At 35.8% G+C, this 24,704-nt stretch overlaps 1 protein-coding gene across 1 annotated transcript; it reads left to right on the forward strand.

The window, feature by feature from the left end:
* The first annotated feature begins 3,198 nt into the window (after positions 1-3,198).
* Positions 3,199-17,208, forward strand: LOC120336297 (uncharacterized). Its single transcript, XM_039403944.2, has 7 exons — positions 3,199-3,454; positions 4,141-4,274; positions 4,508-4,609; positions 5,498-5,705; positions 8,754-8,938; positions 10,020-10,208; positions 13,997-17,208. The coding sequence occupies exons 1-7, from the start codon at positions 3,262-3,264 to the stop codon at positions 14,207-14,209; spliced, it is 1,224 nt and encodes a 407-aa protein (XP_039259878.1). The 5' UTR covers positions 3,199-3,261; the 3' UTR covers positions 14,210-17,208.
* The last annotated feature ends 7,496 nt before the right edge of the window (positions 17,209-24,704 follow it).

The raw sequence follows: 24,704 nt of genomic DNA on the forward strand, positions 1-24,704 counted from the left end.
TACGTTTGTTTATCGCACCTCATTAAAATAATATTATTTGATTATTTTGTTTGGCCCATGCGTGAGGCGATCATATTTTATACAGATTAGGGATTTAATAAATGATTTTTTATGAACGGATGGAGCAATAAAACATATACTATTTATATCATGAGCAACATTTTAACCCATATTGAATTGGAGGTTATAAGTTCATGCAATTTTGAACTCTATTTGACCCCAAGGTACCGAAATTGTGCAAGACTGTATGGTCAACGAGGTAGACGGGCCGATGTTATTCGATGCCACACATATAAGTTGTTGTTAATTATAATTTTAATTTCGAGTTTTACATATTCCCTCTGAAAATGGCTCCTCACAAGCAGACAAATGATTAATCATATTCATATCAGTTGTTATTAATTATAATTTGAGAGCGTTTTACAAATTCCCCTCTGCACAAGGCCATGTGAAAGCAATTAATTTTAACTAATTAAATAAAAAACCTTTTGGGGTTAGTTTGACTTGCTAAGAATTATATGGAGGGTGTCCAAAAGGATTGCTCGATTTTATAATAATTAAATTAAATTGTGTCTTTGTCTTTGTTTATCAATAGTTCTCATTGTGCTTGTATTTCGCATTAGTCATACAATAAAAATTAGGTACTCCTGAAGTATGCGCACCAAGATGTCGCACAACCTGAACCCCAACCTGGTACACAACCTGAGTTCAGGTTGTGCGCCATCTTGGTGCGCATACTTCAGAAAGTCCAAAAATTATTGAAACTTACAATTAGCATTACTATAAAATTTGGACGGAAATTTTTGGACACCCTGTATGAATATATATTTGTGACAGTGATGCACGAGATTTGAAGTAACCCAAGCAAAACTGTTAAGGAATGCCGTACGATGCGTTCCATGCCACCCGTATTAGGTATAAATTACTTATCGAGCTTAAGATCGGTAAGTATGTTGATAGGTATTTGTCTGTTTGTTTGTTTGTTTGTTTGTTTGTCTGTCTGTCTGTTAGATGCACGCGTTATCTCACGAAAGCGAGGTTGAATCTTCTCCAAGTTTTGCGTGTGCATTCATCATAGATCGGATCAGAATATTTTCGATGAATTATGTCGTATAATTAGCGAGTTATTAATTAATTAGTGATGAGACACACGGTGTCACTATGGAGTAAGAGCGCTGTTTTGGGGGATCCCCTAACCTCCGATCGATAAGTCTTCGGTCTCCGGCCGATATTCTCGTTTTAATTCCGAGGCGTTTTTACACTTTCCCTATTACCGAGCCTCCTGCAACGAGACAATTAATTTTAATTAATTATTTGAAAAATCTTGTAAGTAAGTTTGAATAGGTGCTTTTTATGCAAGGATTTCCCCAAAACATAGTTTCTATTTTCACAACAAAAAGCTTGTCAATAAATGAGTGGCAAGCAACTTATGCCACCTTAATTAAAAGAAAGTCAAGTTAACTATGTTACGGAAAATCTTGATTGAATGGAATTCCACAATATTTTGAAGTCAAAAAGTGATCATTCAGTAATAATAAAAACTATATTTTAGTCGTTGTTATCTCGATATGTTGGTATTACGTACCAATATTAGATCTTTAAGTACAATTGACGGTATGTGTACCAATATGGATGTAACTAATTTTGTTCGCCTACTTTACATCAAATTATGTAGAGGAACTGAAATCTATGGGCAGGGGGCATACTCACTTGGCTAACACAAACAGTCCTCGAACTCGTAATAAAACTAAAACTAGAATTCGGTTGGAAACCGAAGACTTATCGATCGAAGGTTAGGGGATCCCCCAAAACAGTGGTCTTACTCCATAGAGACACCGTGTGTCCCATCACTAATTGATTAATACCTCGCTAATTATACGACATAATCCATCCAAAATCGATAGGCTTCTGTTCCGAACTATGATGAATGCACATGTAAAATTTGGAGCAGATTCAACCTCGCTTTCGTGAGATATCGCGTGTATCTAACATACAAACAAACAAACAGACAAATACCTATCAACATACTTACCGATCTTAAGATCGATAAGTAATGAGGAGAATTGAAATAAAATTACGGCCTAACCCTAACCTGGTACCACACTACGAAAGTACCCAAATCACTACCTACCTATTCTTTACTCGTATGTGGAGAATATAAGCATTGTATAGATCTGTGGTTTTCAAATGTTTGTGATCCATGTCCATGTTCCAGAAGCTTCCAGTACCCCGTGACCCCCTGCTTTTCTATAAAAAATAACTAGTTAACATTACCAAATTTTTATCAGTTATTTTATTCGCCATGTTTAATGATAAAAAATCAACAAACGAAATTCAAGCATAAATGTATTACGATAGTAGAACAAAACAATTTTATCCAATTTGCCAAGACATTTAGTATCTATCAATGGTTTCTTTTTCGGAGCTTTGTTGAGAGAAAGCACAGCATAAAACGGTAATAATGTTAATAATTTGCTATGATTTTTTGTTATGTTATAATAGCAAACAGTGATATCAAACTTTATAGAGTTCAAAAGGTCTTGGCTATTGTGGAAAACGATAAAATTAAAAGATCAAAGCATTTATTAAAATCAAAATTGAATTGTGTTACAACGAAACGATTTACGAATCATATTTTATCAAGGATTCGGTGCTGTATGTATGACAAATCAGTTTGAGGCTGGAAAAGTGAAATAGACGAATGCGAATCCCAACAAAATTAGCAACGATGATATTAATAATATCCAAAACAGACTTTTATCATAGTAAGATGTTTTATTCGAACATATAGCCACAAGGGGGGCAATTTAGACAATTTTTGAGGAGACGCGAAACTAATTAAAAATATAAATATTTGCTAGATTTCATTTTGCCCTTCTTATTTTGGATATTTGCATTTCTTTATTTAGTTTTTTTGAATAAAACGTAGTTTCGCTATACTATTTGGTATTCGAGCTTATTGTGGGCAAGTTATTTTTAAGGTGGGACACAAGACTTGACAAATTTTAAAAACGGGTGCGGCTTAAAAGTTTGAGAACCACTGCTCCAGAGTTGAGGGAATGTCATAGTGGTAAATAAGAGTTGCTTATTTGCGATGCAAACGCAGTAAAGTAAAGTAAGTGAGGTAAAAAGTTTTAGCCGCTGAGCCATACCATCGTACCATCCAAAGGGATGTCATTCTAGCTTTTTATCTTAACCGTTTTGTTCTTCGTTTCCAGTTGTTTTGGTTTTAGTTTAATGTTGTAGAAGTCAGCAATTACCATGGTCGAGGTGTGCCAAGCAAAACCTTTCGACTATGTTCGTTTCGTCTTCAGCATCTGTCTTCTTATTTTCTCTATCGTTGTGACGTCATATGCAATTTTCCGTGGAAAAACTGGATTTTGGGAAGAGGTCCCTGGTCCTGCCGCGTTCGCGCTCTTTGTTGTGGACTTGGCCATACTAGGAATAGTAGAAGGTGACTTGTTTATTATTATTTTAATACTTTATATTTACGTTTCGTTTAATAAAGCGTTTATTACCTTTTTTGATATATTCTCGCCTTTGCTTATTTTGTATGACCTTATTCCTCCTTCACTTTACATAAGAACTCTGTTTACATCGTTTGTTTAATATTAAAATCAGCGGTAACCGGTGGCCCACCAAGGGGGGCCACGGGGCAGTGGGGGGGGGGGGGGGGCATACCGCTTATCATAAAAATTTTATTCTTCTCTTTCATTTCTTGATAATGTCATTTGACGGGGTGTTTTCACTTTGGTGAGCACAATTTTTTGAACATAATGAGATTTGGAATCTACCAATCAATTTACCTCCTATTAACAGGAGGGTTGCTACTCACGCACACCCTGGCCATTCCCCTGCAAAGATTGCATAAATACGCATCGCATTAGTAATACTACAACGGATACACAGAAATATTTCCTTCCCAAAATAATAAAATCTATCCCCAGTTGGAAAACACTGCCATAAGGAATATTTATCTTAACTCATAATAGATCGAGCATAACAATTTCAAAGCCCTAAATGTCCTACATCAGATTATACTTGAAAGTAAGATTATATACGTTTTTACAAATAGTTCAAGTAAACTATAATTTTTTGCCGATTCATCATTTTCCATTAATCTGTTCATGTATATCACAGGCCTACAGATCGCTCTTGTAGAGCTGAAACGTCAGCACCCAGACTCCTATAAGTTCAGTCATCCACGGGCCTACCAGCTTGGCCAAGTTGCGAGTAAAAAAGACAATGTGGAAAGGTTTTTGATGGGAAGGCAGGTCAGTGACAAGAATATATATATATGATAGGAATGGATTTATATATTTATCCCGGGAGAGAGGAAAGCCGATAAGACAGCTTAGTCATATAGCAAACGTCGGTCTCTCTCTATTATACAATCCTAAATACTCATTCCTCGACCTTTGACCCGGAACTATATCATGTGACACGGAAGATCAATATAGTCTGGTTATAGTTGCAATTTCATTTTAACATTGTTTTCAATCTTCAGGTATTCGTCGTCTTCTTAGTGTTTTTCATCGCAAAATTAACGACGATTGATCTTGGCGACGACCTTAACGACTTTCTATTCCCCGTGCCTGCATGGCTGTATGTAAGTACCTAAAGCAGTGATTTTGAAAACTTTTTAAGCTGCGCCTTCTTTTTAGAATTTGTCAAGTCTCGCACCCCACCTCAAAAATAACTAGCTAGCAATAAGCTACTAATAAAGTAAAGCGAAAGTATGTTTTATTCGAAAATACGTTGAAAATACGTCCCACCGATTGAGAAAAACTGGTCTAAAGTATTATTATTTTTTTAACTCTTATTTACAAATAGATCTATTGCGCTGTTAGTATTTTTAAACTTGCAATCATGGTGGAAAAGCACTCCTGAAGTATTCGTACCAAGATGACGCACAACCTGAATCCTAACCTGGTACACATACTATGTTCAGGTTGTGCGCCATCTTGGTACGAATACTACGGGAGCACCGCTCTAAATCACTAACGAAGGGTCCCTTTTTTCAAGATCGAAGCCAGCCAAATTTGGGCAGGAGACAGATTTTTTTTTGTTTGTGTATTGACTCACGGACCTAATACCACGCTTACTCGTGACTTTCCTCTGAGCAAGGCTAGATAAAGCTGTCACTGATATCCAACAATATTTTAAAGAACTACTCTACAGACTGACTTCGCTGTCGAATCTGTCCAAGCTTTATAATTGCGCATTTTCATCTGTGGTTTATTTGGATGATTACTGATATAGTAAGCCAGTAAATTGTTTTAGAACAGAGCAAATTCTTTTTTTTTCTGGAGAGGGCAGAAAGCGTTTGTATGTCATAACGTAAGCTACTTTAACATGTCGTGCTTTGAATAAATTTTATACATAATTTTTGAAGCGCTAAATATAACGCTAATCGTCAGCTGTAGTTCACGTTACTCATACAAATACCACCATAATATGCTAATATCATTCTAAACTAAATGTTTATTAATTTCAGTACAGCCTTTTAGAGACGGGCTTCATTACTTGTATTCTCGTTGTAATTGTCGCACAACTGATGCCACAAATTGTCGCTTCAAAGTACCCCGTTCATTTTCTCAACTTCTGGTTGATGAAGCCGGCGTACTGGGCCTGTATTGCAGTGGAATTTACCGGAATCACACACGCATGCTGGATTTTGTCGTATTTTATGGGACTGGTGTCAGGTATTATTTTTTTTTGTTAACAAGACCATGGACAAGCAGCCCTGATTAGGGCAGGGAATTTTCGATGATTTAATAATCGAACCGAATATTTTTTTTTCGAATCAAATCGAATTTCGAACACTTGGAAGACGTGTAATTGCATGCGATTTTTTGTATTATAATTGGCCCTTTCAACGAATGAATTACTCAAAACGTAAAATACATCACTCAGACAGATTGCTGAGCGTTCACACAGAATAACAAACACGTTTTATCAATAACTCACTACAAAAATAGTCATATGTCAGAATTGCATTGAAAAAATATGGCTACAATAGGAAAAAATTAGGAAATTCACGTCGACCATTGGCGGTAAGGAAAAAACAAGATGGCGGCGATTCGAAATTTTAATCTGAACCGATTCGCTTGATTCACCATTCGATTCGAATATTCGATTCAAAATGCCCAGCCCTATATATATGTTAGATTTGCATGGTAAAAATTGAGAAATAAAACCTCACCCTTTGGCAATCAAAAACAAAATAGCTGCGATTCGAAATTTTTGTCTGAAACGATTCGAATTATGTACTATTCGGTTCAAAATGCCCAGTCCTAGATAGGGTTACCAACCGTCCCGGAATTAGCGTCTGGCGTCTCGTGTCTCGCGATGGGCTACTGAATTTTGTTTTTGTCAAATGATTAAAGCTACTTATCACAAATTGTACATTTCCCTGTTTGAGTGTTTTTTGCATTTATGCCTCAAAGATTCAACATTTCACAAGTTTCTCTGATTATGATAAAATTATCTAGAAGCTCGGAATTTGTGAAAATAACTCTGCACCATCATTGCTCTTTAATGCGCAACGCGCACTGCTACTTTTGTCTTTCGTGCATCAATTTTCAAATTCTATAATCTAAATATTACAGTGTCCCGGAATGGTTCAACACTTATTTGGCAACCCTAGTCCTAGCCCTGGCATTTAAGGATATGTGAAGAGCTACTATCGGGCGCTTTCGAAGTATGTGCAACAAGATGGCGCACAACCTGAACCCTAATCTCGTACACACACTTTTTTCAGATTGTGCGCCATCTTGGTGCACATACTCGGCTCGGCGGTGTGGCGCATCGTGCTAAGCGTTAGGAATACGCTCGCCACCGCATCTCTGATCACCCTTCGTGGGATCGCAGGTTCGAATCCCATGCGGGGATGATTATGTGCCAGAGGATTGCTGGACTCCTCGCCGCCGTAGGGTGGTTCACGTAACCGCTTCTTCCACCATCAAGCCCATGCTTCCGAAAACCAATAACTGGCTAACTAATCCCATACCCGACATGAACTGGTAACCGGACGAGAAACCGTGGTTTGCCATATGATTAGGCCGTCTTATCGGCCTTCCTTACCCCCGGGATAAATATGTAAATCCTATCCTATCCCTACTTCGGGAGAATTGTTTACTCTGTCTAATTTATCACGCTCTGGGCTAGGCGAATGCGGGAATTTAAACCGATATGTGTAATCTGCGATGATAACACAGTTATGTTTAACGATTTAAACGCTCGGCCATCACCCGACCTAAGCTTCCTTACAAAATGTTGAACTAAATCTGCAATTTTGGGTACTTTCGAAGTATGTGAACCAAGATGGCGCACACCGGAACGTAGTATGTGTACCAGGTTAAAGTTGGCCATAATTTCAGGTACAAATACCACGGGAGTAACTTAGCTAGTATCCGAACTAGTAATAGAACTAAAATAAGGAAAATTGGGATACACTTATGGCCCAACCCTAACCTGGTACACATACTACGTTCCGGTATCCGCCAACTTGGTTCACATATTCCGGCAGTATCCAGTTTTATGTCGAGTCAGCAGTTTTTAACTCGTGACATTTATATTTTTGGCGCGCTATTTGAACTCTGTGGCATTTTTTTGAATCCTATTTTCAGTGTAACATAAGCAAAAGTGGAAAACAATGAGCCTAGTGCTAAAACTAAATTTAATCGCAATCTCAACTAATTTCTTGGGCTATTTTTAAGTTAGGGAATCCCCAAATACAGAAACTGCGGTTTCGATTTCTTCGCTCTGACTCAATAGCGACGCCCCGTTTCCCATCATTAAATAAAAAATAACTCGCTAATTATACGACATAATTCATTCAAAATCAATAGGATTCTGGTCCGAGATATGGTGAATGTCATATATCGCGTAATGTCAGATATCGCGTAACATACGAAAGTATCTAACAGACAAACAAACAAACAAACAAACAGACAAATACCTATCAACATACCGATCGAGATCGAAAAGTAATACACCAGATCAAAATATACTCATAGCAGTTCAAATAACTAATATTTGAACCACATTCATCGAATCGGAGCTTTGTGCGTTTTCACTGAAATTGTGCTTTTAATCACTCCAGATCTGGAGTCAAATTTTCCAACTTGCAGTCGGGAGTCGTTTGAAAATTTGGTACTCCTGTAGTATGTGAACCAAGATGGCGGACACCGGAACGTAGGATGGGTACCATGCTAGGGTTAGGCCATAATTTCGGATACAAATACCACGGCAGTCACTTGGCTAGTAACCGAACTCATAAAAGAGAAAAAATAAGGAAAATTGGAATAAAATTATGGCCTAACCCTAACCTGATACACATACTACGTTCCGTTCTCCGCCATTTTGGTTCACATACTCCGGGAGTAGCGAAAACTTTACCGACTACACAGCCCTGCTTTGAACAACGTTTTTATTACTTGTCGATCTTTAGATCGGTGAGTATGTTGATAGGTATTTGTCTGTTTGTCTGTCTGTTAGATGCACGCGATATCTCACGGAGGCGTGGTTCTGCTCCAACTTTTGCATGTGCATTCATCATATCTCGAACCAGAAGTATATTGATTTTGGATGAATTATGTCGTATAATTAGCGAGTTATTAATTAATTAGTGATGGGACATGCGGTGTCACTATAGAGTCATGAATCGAAACCGCAGATTCGAACGATAAGTCTTCGGTCTCTGACCGATATTCTCGTTTCAATTTTAACAAATTTCTAATAAAACACAGGTATGGAGTCGGAGGATCTCTTATTCCAAAAAAGCAGAAAAAGCTTTGTGATGTCAGAATTGGATCCAAAGCAAGGCGGAATGTCCGAATCTCCCCAGAAACTCATCGTAACAACTAAAACGCACATTCCCTCGCCAGAACACGCTCTACAAGAAGTTGAGACAATACTGAATGAAGCTGCAATTGTAAGTGACACATGTAGGGTGGTCGCTCAAAAAACAGAAAATTTGTCAAAAGTTATTTATTCGGTACTCCCGAAGTATGTGAACCAAGATGGCGGACATCGGAACGTAGTATGTGTACCAGGTTAGGGTTAGGTCATAATTTAGGTACAATTACTACGAAATTCACTTTGCTAGTCTCCGAACTCGTAATAGAACTAAAATAAGGAAATAAAATTGGAATAAATTTATAGCCTTACCCTAACCTGGTACATATACTACGTTCCGGTGTCCGCCATCTTAGTTCGCATACTTCGAGAGTACCATTTATTTTTACAAAGAACAACTTTTCGAACAGTTTTTAGAGGCTTTCTTGCATGATATGGATGTAAAAATAGGGTGCTCCCGAAGTATGCGAACCAAGATGGCGCACATCGGAACGTAACATGGGTAACAGGTTAGGGTTAGGCGATAATTTTTTTCCAATTTTCCTTATTTTAGTCCTATTATCAGTTCGAAGACTAGCCAGGAGACTCCCGTAGTATTTATACCTGAAATTATGGCCTAACCACACATATTACATTCCGATGTCCGCCATCTTGGTTCGCATACTTCGGGAGCTCCAAAAATAGAAATAAAATAGAACCTAAAACATTCTAGAACCTAAAAAAAATAAAAACGTATCGAGAAAGAAATAGGTAAGCAGGCATTTTATTCGAGACCCCCTCTGACCTTCAAATTCACTGCTTGCGACCACCCCGTATTCTGATGTTTTTTTACACAAGGTTGGGTACTAATAAAGTATGTGAACTAAGATGGCGGACACCGAAACATAGTATATGTACCAGGCTAGAGTCTCCGAACTCGTAATAGAACTAAGGAAAATTGGAATAAAATTATGGGGTAAAAGTCACAAGGCTTGGTACGGTACTCCTGTAGTATGCGCACCAAGATGTCGCATAACCTGAACCCTAACCTGGTACACAACCTGAGTTCAGGTTGTGCGCCGTCTTGGTGCGCACACTTCAGGAGGTCTCTCGGTACTCCAGTAGTATGTGAACTAAGATGGCGGTCACTTATTTAAAAAATGATTGTTTTATAACAGGAAGAGGATAACAGACACATTGAACATCACAGCGAAAAACAATTCGAGGCTGAGAACATGGAAAAGTTTAGCCACTTGGTGGAGGCATTGGACAAAGGAGTGGATCCTGACGTCAGAAAAATTCTGCAGTTTTATCTGAACAACCACCCGGAGAAGTTCCGAACCTTCCCGAGTGTAATCGGAAACAAGGTGATGAGAAATTACTTTTTTTTTTAGTTTTGAGAGCGGTATAGCCTAGTGCAGCCCTACTCAACTATTTTTACGGAAGATCCGTAAACAGACCCTCAAACTAAGTAATTGAACAAAGTTTTTTTAAAAAAATATATTTCACGATGTGCCAAAATAAATTTTGGGGCCTTTAACCTTTTGGATATACTGTTATGAAGTGATTAAATTGTATGCAAAATTTTGATTGTATGCGAAAGTTATTAAAAGGAAACTTCCGTATATCTAAATTTAATACGATTAATGCTTCAAAATCAAGAATCAAATACGGTCCCAATCAAATACACGAAGGATCTGGGTTCGGACCCCGGTCCGACAGTTGTGTAGTCCTGGCCTAGTGCATTAGTTTTCAATCTTTTTGGTGGGGCGGAACCCCAATGAAACATCCCAAAACTCGACAAGTCGCTGTTCCCTGTGCAATAGTTTATTAAGCTACAAAGTCTCAACTAAAAATATATATAAAAGCAAACCAATATCCAGCAGAACAAAATTATCTTATTGTTTCAGTGTGGCGGAACTCCTATGAAACATACAATGGCTTCGAGAAACTCCTGCGCAGTAGTTTAATTGTCTCTCTTATATTTTGGGCAGTAAAGACTAGTGCGCTTTAGCTATGTTGTCATCGCAAATTAAGTCACAAATTTCAGCTTAATGGTGATTCATTAAATTGGGCAATTAAAAGCAAATGCCGCCTTTCCATCATTTCAAAAATAAATCAGCCATTTCCCTATCAAAGAGTTTTTATTCAGAGCCTTATTCAAATCGGTAACACTTCAAACGGGTGGTTTAATAATACTATTTTGCATATACATAAGTAACTAATTGCATGAAGCAATGCTTTTTAACAGAGGTTACGCGACACTCTTTTTACAGTCAAGGGGTTCCACAAGTTCCCATTCCAATCCGAGAGTTTATACCAAGCATGATGTTCAACTATAATTTAATACCTGTTAGGTTTGCCACTATAGTTAGACTTTTCACACTTTGAAGATCACTTTGTTTTGCCAGCATTAGGTTTTTTGTGTATACGTGTAGTTCATACAATACAGGCGATATGAGACAATTAATATACTACAGGGTGTTAAAAAGTAATGCTAAATTAAGAGAGAAGTTGAAGATGTAATGCTATATAAAATATTTAACGACTGACACTTTTAACAGTATTGACTTACGGTGAAATGCCATTTAAACATTTCAACGACTGACTTTTTTTTAACAGTATTGACTTACGGTGGAATGCCATTTAAACATTTCACGATTGACTTTTTCAACAGTATTGACGTACCGTGGAATGCCATTTAAACCTTTCAACGACTGACTTTTTTAACAGTATTTACTTACGGTAGAATGCCATTTAAACATTTCACGACTGACTTTTTTTTAACAGTATTGACTTACGGTGAAATGTCATTTAAACATTTCACGACTGACTTTTTTTAACAGTATTGATTTACGGTGAAATGCCATTTAAACTGACTTTTTTTAACAGTATTGACTTACGGTGGAATGCTATTTAAGCATTCCACGACTGACTTTTCCAACAGTATTGACTTACGGTGAAATGCCATTTAAACTGACTTTTTTCAACAGTATTGACTTACGGTGAAATGAATTTTAACAGTATTGACTTACGGTGAAATGTCATTTAAACATTTCACGACTGACTTTTTTTAACAGTATTGATTTACGGTGAAATGCCATTTAAACTGACTTTTTTTAACAGTATTGACTTACGGTGGAATGCTATTTAAGCATTCCACGACTGACTTTTTCAACAGTATTGACTTACGGTGAAATGCCATTTAAACTGACTTTTTTCAACAGTATTGACTTACGGTGAAATGCCATTTAAACTGACTTTTTTAACAGTATTGACTTACGGTGGAATGCTATTTAAGCATTCCACGACTGACTTTTTTAACAGTATTGACTTACGGTGAAATGCCATTTAAACTGACTTTTTTGACAGTATTGACTTACGGTGAAATGCCATTTAAACTGACTTTTTTAACAGTATTGACTTACGGTGAAATGCCATTTAAACTGACTTTTTTAACAGTATTGACTTACGGTGAAATGCCATTTAAACTGACTTTTTTAACAGTATTGACTTACGGTGAAATGCCATTTAAACATTTCTCGACTGACGCTATTTGACAGCTTAGCTTTTTCAACGTCGCCATGACGAAAATTTTCACCTTAATAACTTGAGATTCTTCTCCAGCAAAAAGGTTGAAATCCTGGCCCATTGTCCCAAAGAGAGTTTATATCAATATATGTATAATGTTCAAATATGTTCAATACCTATTAGGTTTGCCGCAATCATTAAAGTCATTTTGTTTCGCCGGTAGGCGAATTAGATTTGATTTTAGCGCGCTCCAGAAGTATGTGTGCCAATTTGGAGGTAACTAATTTTGTTCGCCTACTTTACATCAAGTTGTGTAAAGCAGGAGTGCACAAAACGGGGCACGCGTGCCAAATTTGGCAAGCCATACGCTCAAACGTGGCACGCGGACGGTTTTGTGAAAAATTTTTTTTATTAATGATATACATTAAAATAAATATCACGTTTATATCAAAATCAGCTGTTGTTCAGGACATTAAATTGTTTTAATCAATAGATATTCGGTATAATTATTGAAATTTGTTTGATGTGTGTTTTACGGGAGTTAATTTACAATACCAACAACTTGCGTGGCACGCGACAAGATTGTTTTGAAAAATTTGGCATGAGTCCTTGTTTGAGTCGTGCACCCCTGGTGTAAAAGGACTGAAACCTATGGGTGGGCAGAAGGTATATCCATTTGGTTAACACGGACAGTTCCCGAACTCGTATTAGAACTAAAATCGGAATACAATTATGACCTAGCCCCAATAACATAAAACGGGAATACCAATATTATGTATATTTGTACAATACAGACGATATCAGACAATTAAACCAGTGTTCTTCAACCTTTTTTTTTTATCGTGGTACACCTTTTACAATTTTTCAAGAACTTTGTATACCCTACAAATTCCAATGTTTATTTAAGGCTTGAGTAAACATTATATTTTAAGCACATATTATACTGCAATATCATCGTGCAATCTAATAGGCTGGTGTCGGCAAGGTATAAACTTGACTGGCGACCAACCCAGACATGTGACTGCATTATCTATATAATTTATGATGTAACAATGTGCTCACGTCGGTTCTTTGCGCGAATGACATTTTTATATTTGATGCGCGCCGCGTTTGCATTGTTGTCTCCGCTTGAATATTTTATGATTTATTATTATATTAGAGTTTAGAACCCCTGACTTAGGCTGTACACCCTTCGTATACCGTTTATCAGTTGTATGGTCTGGTCTGGTATATGGCCAAAAATTTGGCCCATCTAGACTGGCGGGCCAAATAAGTGTGACGTAAAAATCACATTTTATGAACAATATTTACAGTGTTATAAAAGCAAAAGTGGAAAACAATAGGCCTCGTCTAAAAACTAAATTTAATCTGCAATCACAACAAATTCCTTGAGCTAAAACATCAAATTTGGTTTAAGTTTGGTTGTGGCAGCATCAGGGGGCCAGATTGAATCACCCAACGGGACAAATTTGGCCCGCGGGTCGTAGTTTGACCATGTCATCTTTAGACATTCAGATATTAGTACATATTGCTTTAATTTTACACACTACATTAAAATTGTACCTAGCTTAAAGTCATATGTGGACGTTTAAAAAATAACAAAATCATTCTAATTCATACACAGGTCTACCCTCCACCACAAGCTCTCGCTGAAGAACTTCAAACATCCGGTTCGGAAGTTCCCGGATTTCTGCGAGATATTTCAGATCCAGAGCACGTGCCTCCGCATATTGTAGCTTGCGAGCTGCTTGTCCACATCGTGCAACTTCAGAAAGAAATTCAGCAATTGAAAGCAAATCAGGCATCTGGGTATACTCCCAGACAGTCACCAATTTAATCAAAAAAGTAAAATCAATTGAATTCAGGATAAAAATTGGTCTTCACTTTTAGAAAAAAGCATCAAATTTAGCATAAATTTTGTCAAATAATCATTTATATACTCATTTTTGGCGGGAGTTTTTGTCACATAGACAATATATATGTATATATGTGTCGACTTACTTGAGCATTCCAATAATTTGAGATCGTTTTTTTGCAGCTTAGCTCACATGCATTTTCCCCCCTAATTAGGTAAAATATAAAAAGTTCTAAGCATTGATTCATAGGTTTTCTTATGCAAACTATTTTACAATTCAGGAGTTTCAATTCAAAAATGGGTGCTCCAGAAGTATGCGCATCAAGATGTCGCACAACCTGAACCCTAACCGGTACACACACATACTGTGTTCAGGTTGTGCGCCATCTTGGTGCGCATACTTCTGGTGGTCCCAAAAATGATATAAAAACTGTATTTAGAAAATAAGAAGCAATTATATTTTTGATTATTAAACTTCTGTAACTCTTTATTGACTCAATATAGTGACCTCCGCTCCAAACTATGATTAGAAAAAAGCCGGCTCAAAAAGTAGTTTTTTCTTCGTAATTTCATCAAATAAATTTTCAACATTTGCCCCATTTTCGTTAAAACCCTCGGAAGTTTTTATTTGTAAAAATAAAAAACCGATAACCAGTATTTGTAGGTAATCATCCAATATATATCGAAATCTGAGTGAATTCTCGACATAAAGATAGATTTTCATTGTAAACTATCAGATATTCAGTATTTATCAATATTCAGATTCGTCTATTCTTTTTATTAATATTTGAAAATATTTTATTCATGACCTGCCATAATGTGGCATAACCACAATTTTATTGTACGTCATGAATTTGATGACATCACCGGCAAAAATTACTGTTTGATTCAAAATATTTTAGTTACAATTCTCCATAATGTGGCATATCCAGAATTTTTCTCATGAATACGTCATGAATTTGATGACGTCACAGACAGAAATTACTGTTTTATTTCACGCAGAATTTTTGTTTTATTCAAATTTTTTGAAAATTATGTTTTAAAAATAAGTGGGCAAATTTTAGTGCCTATTTCTAACATCGCAAACTGACAATTTTAAATAACATTCCTTTTTCTGATTTTAATCATTATTACTGAGCTGTATCAGCTTAGAAATTGCTTTCTCAGTATTCGTTCTAGCCAGAGTATTACCATTCATATATCATTTAGAAAATGCTGTCCATAAGTGCACCAAATTAAAAAAATGTCTGATATGAGAAGGATTAAGAAATGTTGCAAACGAGAAATATACGGTGTCCGTAAAGTCTGAATTTTTTTTCAAAATTGCAAATGGGAATTTATTCCATATATTGTTTTGGCCCTCACAGATGACGTAGAAAATACTTGAACAATTACTGATTAAAATCAACAAACCTGAATAAGATATATTGAGAACTGACTTCATAACAAAATTGAAATTGTAAAGGGACTTTATGGACACCCTGTATGTGAATTCCGTCGTATTTTTATTCAATATATTTGTCGTTGAAGCTGACTTAAGCTGATTTTTAAGAATTAAGATTTGATAATTTAATTTAATTTTTCAAATTCTGATTCATCTTCCCCTTTTTTTTTTTATTAGTGACATGCGTGGAGATGGTGCTAAATTGATTTAGTGTTATTGCGCTCATTCAAAATTTTTTATTTTATTTTCAAAGTCTGTGCTACACATCACAGGAATATAGTATAGTATATATTAATATACTTTAGCATAATACTCAAAATATAATTGGGGAAATGTATTAACATAATTTTTTTTATAGAAGATGACGTAAAATCGCATTGAATTTTGAAATTAAAACTTTCATCAGTGATAAGATATTTGTCTTCGGGGGAGACAAATAAACTAAATTGGAGTTTTGGGAACTGAGATTAGAAACTTCAATTTGTCCAATTAACCTTTATTTTCTATATTGGCATTGTCTCTTAGATAACGCTGAATTGCTTTAGCGGTATTTACGCGCTCATCCAAATTTCATTTTTAATTTTATTTCCCCCAGTCTGTGCTACATAACACAGAAATACAACAAAATTTGTTTGTCAGCAGCGCATATCGTTGCCCTTAAAATATAATTGGAGAAATTTATCAACATATTTTTATAAAAGGTTTCATAAAATTGCATTTTGGACACAGAAATAACACAAAATTAGTTTAGACTAACTGATAAAACTAAAATAAAATTGGAAAACAAACAATCTGTATTCATTAAAGAGAATCGTTCTTATAGTTACCTTATTTTGTCTATATGTTAATAATTTTTGTTTCAAAGACCAAAGCATTTAATTTTTCAAATTATGAGCTAAATAGTATATGAATAGAACAGATTTTAATTTATAACCGCATATGTTGCACTGTTAATAGAATTGAAAAATATAATAAAATATTTGTCATTAAAGGTGCCGTAAAATTAATTAAAGGTGACGCAAAATTGGACATTTTGGGACTAATTTTTAAATATTTCATTCATTTTTTAAAATTATAAGCCATATAGCACAGAAATAAAATTATTGTCGACCAACTTTGACATGTCACCCAAAAAATAAAATTGGATAAAAAATGGTCTGAATTACTTTAAATACAGAGTGAAGCAATTTGCCATTATATCTTCCTTATGTTGTATTTATTCATAATTATTATTCTAAAGACCAGAGCAATTGCAGAACATTATATTTCATACAAAAATAAGTTGCGATACTACAATCGTGGTTTATTAATGCGCTTAATCATTTGAATTGTTACATTTTAATCTCTATATTCCATAGTACAAGTGATTATTTTTTGTTTTCAACATGCAGAATTGTAGAATTTTGTACGGCCAGTATCTGTTCGATATCGACATTTTCTTAGGGCTGAGCCACGATAAATCCGACCTAGTAACTGTGCAAGAGACCAAGATTAGCTATATAAAAACATAAAACACTTTGCAAAAACAACCAAAAACTTTGCAAAAAACGTGCAAAAAACAGTGAAAAACCAACAAAAACCCAAAACCAATAAACCTGTTAGCCACATCTGACTTAGTAACTAGGCAATTGTCCTTAGTTAGCTATACAATTCGACTTCTTTATCGGCTTTAAACAATAAATCATATTTGTTCCGAAGTTTATTTAAACATGCGCATGCTTAAATGCCGTCAATACCTATTACAGCCCTAGTATGTGGTTCCCAAAGTTGATTGACGGGGCCAAAATCGGAAGCGGGAGGATATTCGCGGGCCGGGAGATGGGTGCGCCCTAAGGGGACGGTAACGGTACGTATGCATAAACTGTGATAATGACGTAACAATCGGAGGTATCTAGAATGCAAACAAGTAGAAACATAGAGTGTTAAATAATTTCAATCAAGTTCGACGGGTCATTTAAATCGTTACGTGGACTGTAATTGGCCCGCGGGTAGCAGTTTGAGAACCATTGATATAAAGTAAAACACGCGATTAGAATTTAAACTGAGTTAGTTTTTCTAATCCAGGGGATGCAAGCGTCTTGCTGCACAGCACTAACACAAATATATTTCTGTAACGTTTCGTCTATGTATGTCTGAAGAAGTCTGACCTCGGTCAAACGAAACGTTACAGAAATATATTTGTGTTAATGTGCAGCAAGACTCTTGAATCACTTAGGATTGTTATCTTTACTCTTGCTACGGCATCCTTGCATTATATGCATACGGATCCGCCGACACAAAAGCATAGAAGAAGGATAAGTAGTTAGTCTCGCAGAAACCAAATCATTAGCATAAGTTTTTCTAATGTTCATGATTTTTTAAATGAGTCGAACATTTGCATTTCGTGCTGGATACACTATACATAATATGGTGCTTTTCATATGCTATAGGGATGTTATCATATATACTTTCAGTTATATTATATTTTAGATAAATATTTTTTTAATTCCCGCTTTCAATTTTAAACTTTATTTCTGCAACAATTTTTCATTTATTGTATAGTTGGCTTTTTATGTGCGGATTTCAACCGCATTTTGAATTCAGGTAAGGACATCGAGAGAAAATTAATTAAATTATGGCCGTTATAGACTGAATAGTCATATTTGATGCAAAGATAGACCCCCTTCCTTTTAAAATGTATAAAAAAGACATTTTTATGTAAAATACTTAGCAATTTTTCGTAGCTTGAAACGCTTTTTAGATTCCTCAAAACTCTTGGAACCCACGGACTCGCTAGCTATTACGGTATAAATTGTCAATCAGAAAGTTCTTGAGCCCCTACTTTTGAAATTTCTTGGCTACGACTCTGCTGTGTAGAGCCTTGCTTAGAACAAAAGGCGTATGTATACCAATGTCGTATATTAATTTCATGGTGCTCCTGAAGTATGCGCACCAAGATGTCGCATAACCTAAACCCGAACCTGGTACACAACCTGAGTTCAGGTTATGCGCCATCTTGGTGCGCATACTTTGGGAGGTCCAATTTCCTTTTTTAGCAAAATATGATCAATTTATAGCATATTACTGTATTATTCAATCTGTAATAGATCACCGGATTTTTGCCCGAGTAAGGCTCAACGGTGAAAATCGTTTTTAATTTTCATTATTATATTATTTCAGTATAAAAATCAATCCTGTTTATTTTGATTAGAGAAAATATACTCCATAATAATCGAAAAAGTTACTGGTTAATGACTTGGGACGGAAAAGATGGGAATATAACAAAAAGGGTTTGCTCATGTGTATTAGATCAGAAATATATACACAATCTCAATTGTCATTCAAATATTGAATAGCAAATTAATAATAGGGATGGATGTATAGTTCCATAAAGTTCCTTTACAGTTTCAATTTTGATATGAAGTCATATCTTAACAATTGTTTAAGTATTTTTACTTCATTATTTACATCTGTGAGGGCCCTTTGCAATTTTGAAATTATTTAAGACAATATGGACACCCTATATGTTCTCAATCATCATTTGAATAGTCGCGTCTGTTAATAATACGGCAGCACAAAAATCCTCTATGAAGAAGACCAGCAAATGACGATCGGGACCATATTGTCAACAGCCCAGTAAATCAATAAATATGGTTCCAGTCTCCAGGGCTATTTGGGTTTACATATAGACAGCGGGCTATGAATAAGTATGAGTATATGGTCCAAATTGTTATTTGAATGATTGCCACTTTCACAGAGAGATAATGATATGTTAAATATATAGACAGCGTGTTAGAAAAAGGGATGGATATATTGTATCAAATTATAATCCCAGTTTGAATGATTTTTTTGGTGTATGTCATACAGATAATAGAAGGTGCGAGTGTTGGTGTAGATCGGAGGTGTGGAACATTTTTGTCTGTGGGCTATATAATCAACTTCAGACATCTATACGAGGCCACACATAAAATTTAGTTTATATATGCAAGAAACGAAAGAGAATGCGGCTATTCCTCAACCTTGCAGTAATAAAGAAACCGGCAAAACGACGAAGGATTTAACGCAGCGACAAGAGTAAAAAACATTATGTATTTTTACCAATGTGAGCGAATTTTAAATATAAACTGCGGGAGGGATTCCGATTTCATGCTTGATGGAGAAAAATCTGAGTGTTGACCAGGTTCATACTAAATGGCTTGGCGGGTTGTGGCCCAAGTGCATTTTTTCTTGTATGTAAACGCTTTTTTTTTTGAAGTTGTACCATGGACGCAGAGAGATTTTTTAGACACAGGATATTTTTACCGTAGTTGTATGGTTTAGAAACTATACCTCGATGCAATTCAACGGACTTCTTGGTCGTCTTGGTTTAAAAACAACATGAACGAACGGTCACATGGAAACGACATTTTATTCGGAGCGTTGCATGAATCGAAAACGTGAACACACCCTTAATTAAGACGTTTAATTAACAAGGTACCACTCGGCACCATGACCAAGTTTAAGAAAAAATCCGCCTACTAACCACAGTCGAATAGGAATTAAGATAAAATAATCTGATGTGGGCGTTTTGTTGCAAAAAATGCTTCGCCTTTTTTTTGAATTTTTGTGACGTTTAAATAACGAGACTGTAAAATAAACCCAGTAATTTTAAATTATAATTAATAGTCATCGCATAGGTAAAGTTTTGCAACCAATGAGTGTCTTTTCAATGCTTCAAAATGGTATAAACAATTTTCGGTGCTCCCGAAGTATGCCAACCAAGATGGCGGACATCGGAACGTAACAGGGGTAACAGGTTAGGGTTAGGCGATAATTTTTTTCCAATTTTCCTTATTTTAATCCTATTATCAGTTCGAAGACTAGCCAAGAGCCTCCCGTAGTATTTATAGCTAAAATTATGGCCTAACCCTAACCTAGACACATATTACATTCCGATGTCCGCCATCTTGGTTCGCATACTTCGGGAGCCCCCAATTTTCATTAAAACGAGTCTTTTCGAATTGCTCAATTGCTTTTTATGAGACACTTTCAAGTGAAAAAGTGGCAACCTTTGTGTGGGCAACTATATTAAATCAGTTAAACCACGATACTAACCCCGCATTAAGTTAATAAACACGAATGAAACAATTAAAAGCGTAAATGTCAGCCCCTAACAATTTTTAAAGATTTACTCAAAACACGAGAAATTCCTCGGAAATAAAGGAAACTTATTTATGTGCAAAGCACGATCATAAAAATTCAAAAAATCTAAATAAACGCTTTGTACTAAAGTCGTTCTCTCTAGAACAAAGGTAGGAAAATTACGGCCCGCAGGCCGGATCAGACCCACCAGAGTGTTTCAGTCGGCCCACTGCGACTATAGCATTTATGAATATAAATTTTGTTGAAAATATTGATGAAAATTACGTCATAATGACCCCGATTCATAACATTGTGCTTCTTCTTATTATTATATGAAAGTTAGGCTAGCTGTTGTAAATTAACTGTTTTCAATTTATAGTTTTCAATAGTAAGTTTTAAGCCTCCGACCCAGTAACCAAGTCTATTATCTGTAATTGGCCCACTCAGAAAAGTAATTGCCCATCTCGAGAATATGTTGCAAATGGCCTGGATTCTGTTTTCTTTTGGTCACTCTGTACCATTCGCAACGTAACCGAGACTGAATCTGAAGAATCCACCCACTGATCATAATATGAGCATAACGAGTAAGATAAAACGACCGAACGTGGGCGGTTTGTCTCAAAAAATGCATTCTGTTGCGTTTAAATAGCGATGCTTCAAAATGAACATTTATTTAAATTATAATTGATTGTAATCACATTCAGTAACGTTATGCAATCAATGAAAGTCGATTTTTTGTTACAAATATAAAAATTCTCAATAATTGATATTATTGAAGTGACTTACGTGTGAGCTATTATAATAAATCAGTCGAAATCATGACTCTATCCAACACACTCCTTTACGTATACGGCGTTAAGCTGATAAACACAAATAAAAAGAGCAAATTACACTCGTAAAGATTTTTGAGGATTCACCCAAAGCCCGAGGAATTCCTCAGAAAACTTATCTTTAGTGCAAAGCACGATCATAAAAATTCAAAAACCACGCAGAAGTATGTTGATGCCGAATTAGTCGAGATTTGAAGCAGTTCAAGCCAACACGAACAATATGAATAAATACACGCTCTGTTTTAGATAACGGTTATAACGGAAAGCCAGTATCGATACCGTAAAATTCTATAAATTTCACTTTTATTTTCAAGTTTTTTCATTTGGTCATTTATTATTGTTAAAACTAAGTTCGTTTCAATACGTCATTCCTTAAAAATTAACGAATATTTATTTATCTATAAACAAAGATAAAAATCACCTATCCTACATATTTAAGTCTTATCTCCCACACATAGTAGGAAACAATAATAACCATTTCTATGAGTTTTCGTACGTAGGAGGCGACGTTGTTCACTTTATTATCGAAAATATTCTCGATGTTGAGAATGGCCAGCGACCGCACTGCCAGCAACTTTAAATATAATAAAAACTAACAAGCGTACTATTGGTTCGACCAGTCGCCAGTAATGCTCGTTATTAGTTTTCATTTTTTTCGTTTGTCACGTGATTTCAGTATCAAGGAAACATTATTATACCTCGCTTACCCACGCCTTCTCCTTGTAACAAGGTTCCACACAAGAATCAAATAATATCTAACCGTATACATGAAGCTACTATCGTTTGGAAGGGAGAGATATTTACAGTTGAGGTTGCCTATCTATTGGTTCGATCAGTTGCCATTAGTGGTCGTTAAGGTTGAGCTTATGACACTAGTTTTCAATTTTTTCGTTGTTCATCTAATTCTTCCAGAATCGAATATTTTTTGGAGTCGAGGCAAAGAAGACTAGAACGGACATCGGAAACTGTTCTGCCAACACTTTCGAATCCGCACGTGATTCCAATTGCAAGGAAACTTTTTTATATACCTCGCCCATTCACGTGATATTTAAATATGATCTTATTTAATCTACACCTGCTCAGTGTCCTAACGAAACTCACAATTTATTTGACTGACTGACAAATATTGAAAATTTCCCTTTTTGTAAAAAGGTATGAAATTTTCATCCGGAACAAGTAGCCAAATCGTTACGGCAATGTCAAAAACCACCAGAAGAGTAAGGTCACGAATGTCGCGGAAAAGGTTTGAATAAAAAAAAAATTTGCTCCATACAATTTATGCCCTAAAATATTTCAAATATTTATACCGTTGGAGTGTTCCCGGAATTAGTAATACAAAGTCGATTAATTAAAGTTACATGAGAATATCAGTTTAAAATTTTTTATTTTTTTAACAGTATAGAAACCCACGCAAAAATAAAGTTTGCCCACATTTAATTTTATATAAAATTCACAGGACATTTAAATATAAACTAAAATTAGCTTCGGGCGATAATTGTAGGCGGATATTAGTAGTTTATATAGTAATCAGCATTAACCGAGGCTTTGATAATTGTTCTTTTTGTCAAGGCAAGTATATATTAGACGTTGATTTCGACAGACAAGGGGATACGTAGGAAAGCTTAGAATGAATGAGAGGGCTGGTATGGCGTAAAGTTGAGTCAAATTACCAACTCTGGGCTTCAGACGAATTATATTTGAACGATATACATGGTGTCCATAAAGTCTTTTACAATTTCAATTTTGTTATGATGTCAGTTCCAGAAATATTTCAACCAGGTTTGTTGATATTTTGAATCAGTAATTGTTTAAGTATTTTTACCTCATTTAATTATTTTAATACATCTGTGAGGGCCAAAACAATATATGGTATCGATAAAGTCCCTTTGCAATTTTAAGACTTCATGGACCCCCTATGTAATGATAACAACATATTATGATATGTGTAAGGGGCTGCTATGTTTCGTAATGACCGGCTTTGTCCCTGTTCGCCCTTGACTATCCAATTTGTTAGATGTTGTTAGTTTATGTAATTATCAACATAGATACTATTAACGGACGCTAATTGTTCATTTCGTCGAATAATGTATATACCAAAACGAGAATTTGGACAGACAGACAGAGGACCGCCCATGTAGAAAAAGTTAGAATGAATTGTAAAGCTGGTAAAGCGCAAATGTAAGTCAAATAATCAACATAGAGTCTCAGAAGATTGGTGTTTAAAATGAATTATTTATCGGGCGAGTTATTACCCCTTGCGTACGTTGGTTTGCATAGGATTAGAACCTAAGATGTTCAACCAGAAATGCCAACATCGTTCGGTACAGCGCTTCAGATACTGCAGGTTATCGTGCTCACAATCCTTCTGTTCCCTCTCTTATGAGCATACATAAATGTATAAATGTAACTTTCCGTCCGGGTCCGAAGCAGTGTTTCTCGACGTTTTTGAAATAAGCATAGAGTTTACACATTAGAACCCCCCCTCCAAACCTAATCCGTCCCGTCGTCGGTTAGAGATTGAAAAGAGAAGAATTACACGCTTGAAATTGAACCAAGATTTGTAAGTTCAAGTTGTTCGACTGATAAATAGACATCAGAGTTGGTTCGGTCATCGACACTTTCACTGCATTATTTAAATTAGTAAAAACATTTTATGATACTCGAAATTTTCGGTAAAGATTTTTTGGGCCTGAGATTTTCTTTAAATCTGAAAATGCGCCACAAGAGAATATAGGTTGAAAACCATTGGTCTGAAGCAGTGTTCTTTCAAACTTTCTTCATCACTACCCACTTGGCACGGAAAATGTTTTCGCGACACTCGAGAAATTTAATGATACCGACGTGCTAATTCTCGCACAAAAGATCGAATCTTGGCTCTATTTCGGTGACGATGGGCCTCAGTACTGTTTCCAAATCTTTCAAACTTTGTCGATATTTTGTTTTAACATAACTTAGTGTCGAAAAAGATTTTTCACACAGATACGTGGAGGCCTAATGAGAGAAGACGTATAGCCAGTTCTAACCATAATGGGTACCATGACCCATATTGCCCCGTTTTGAGACCCCTCGAAAAATCACCCAGTTCGAATAGCCATAGTCTAAA

The sequence above is a fragment of the Styela clava genome, chromosome 2, assembly GCF_964204865.1.
Source record: "Styela clava chromosome 2, kaStyClav1.hap1.2, whole genome shotgun sequence".
Lineage (NCBI taxonomy): Eukaryota > Metazoa > Chordata > Ascidiacea > Stolidobranchia > Styelidae > Styela > Styela clava.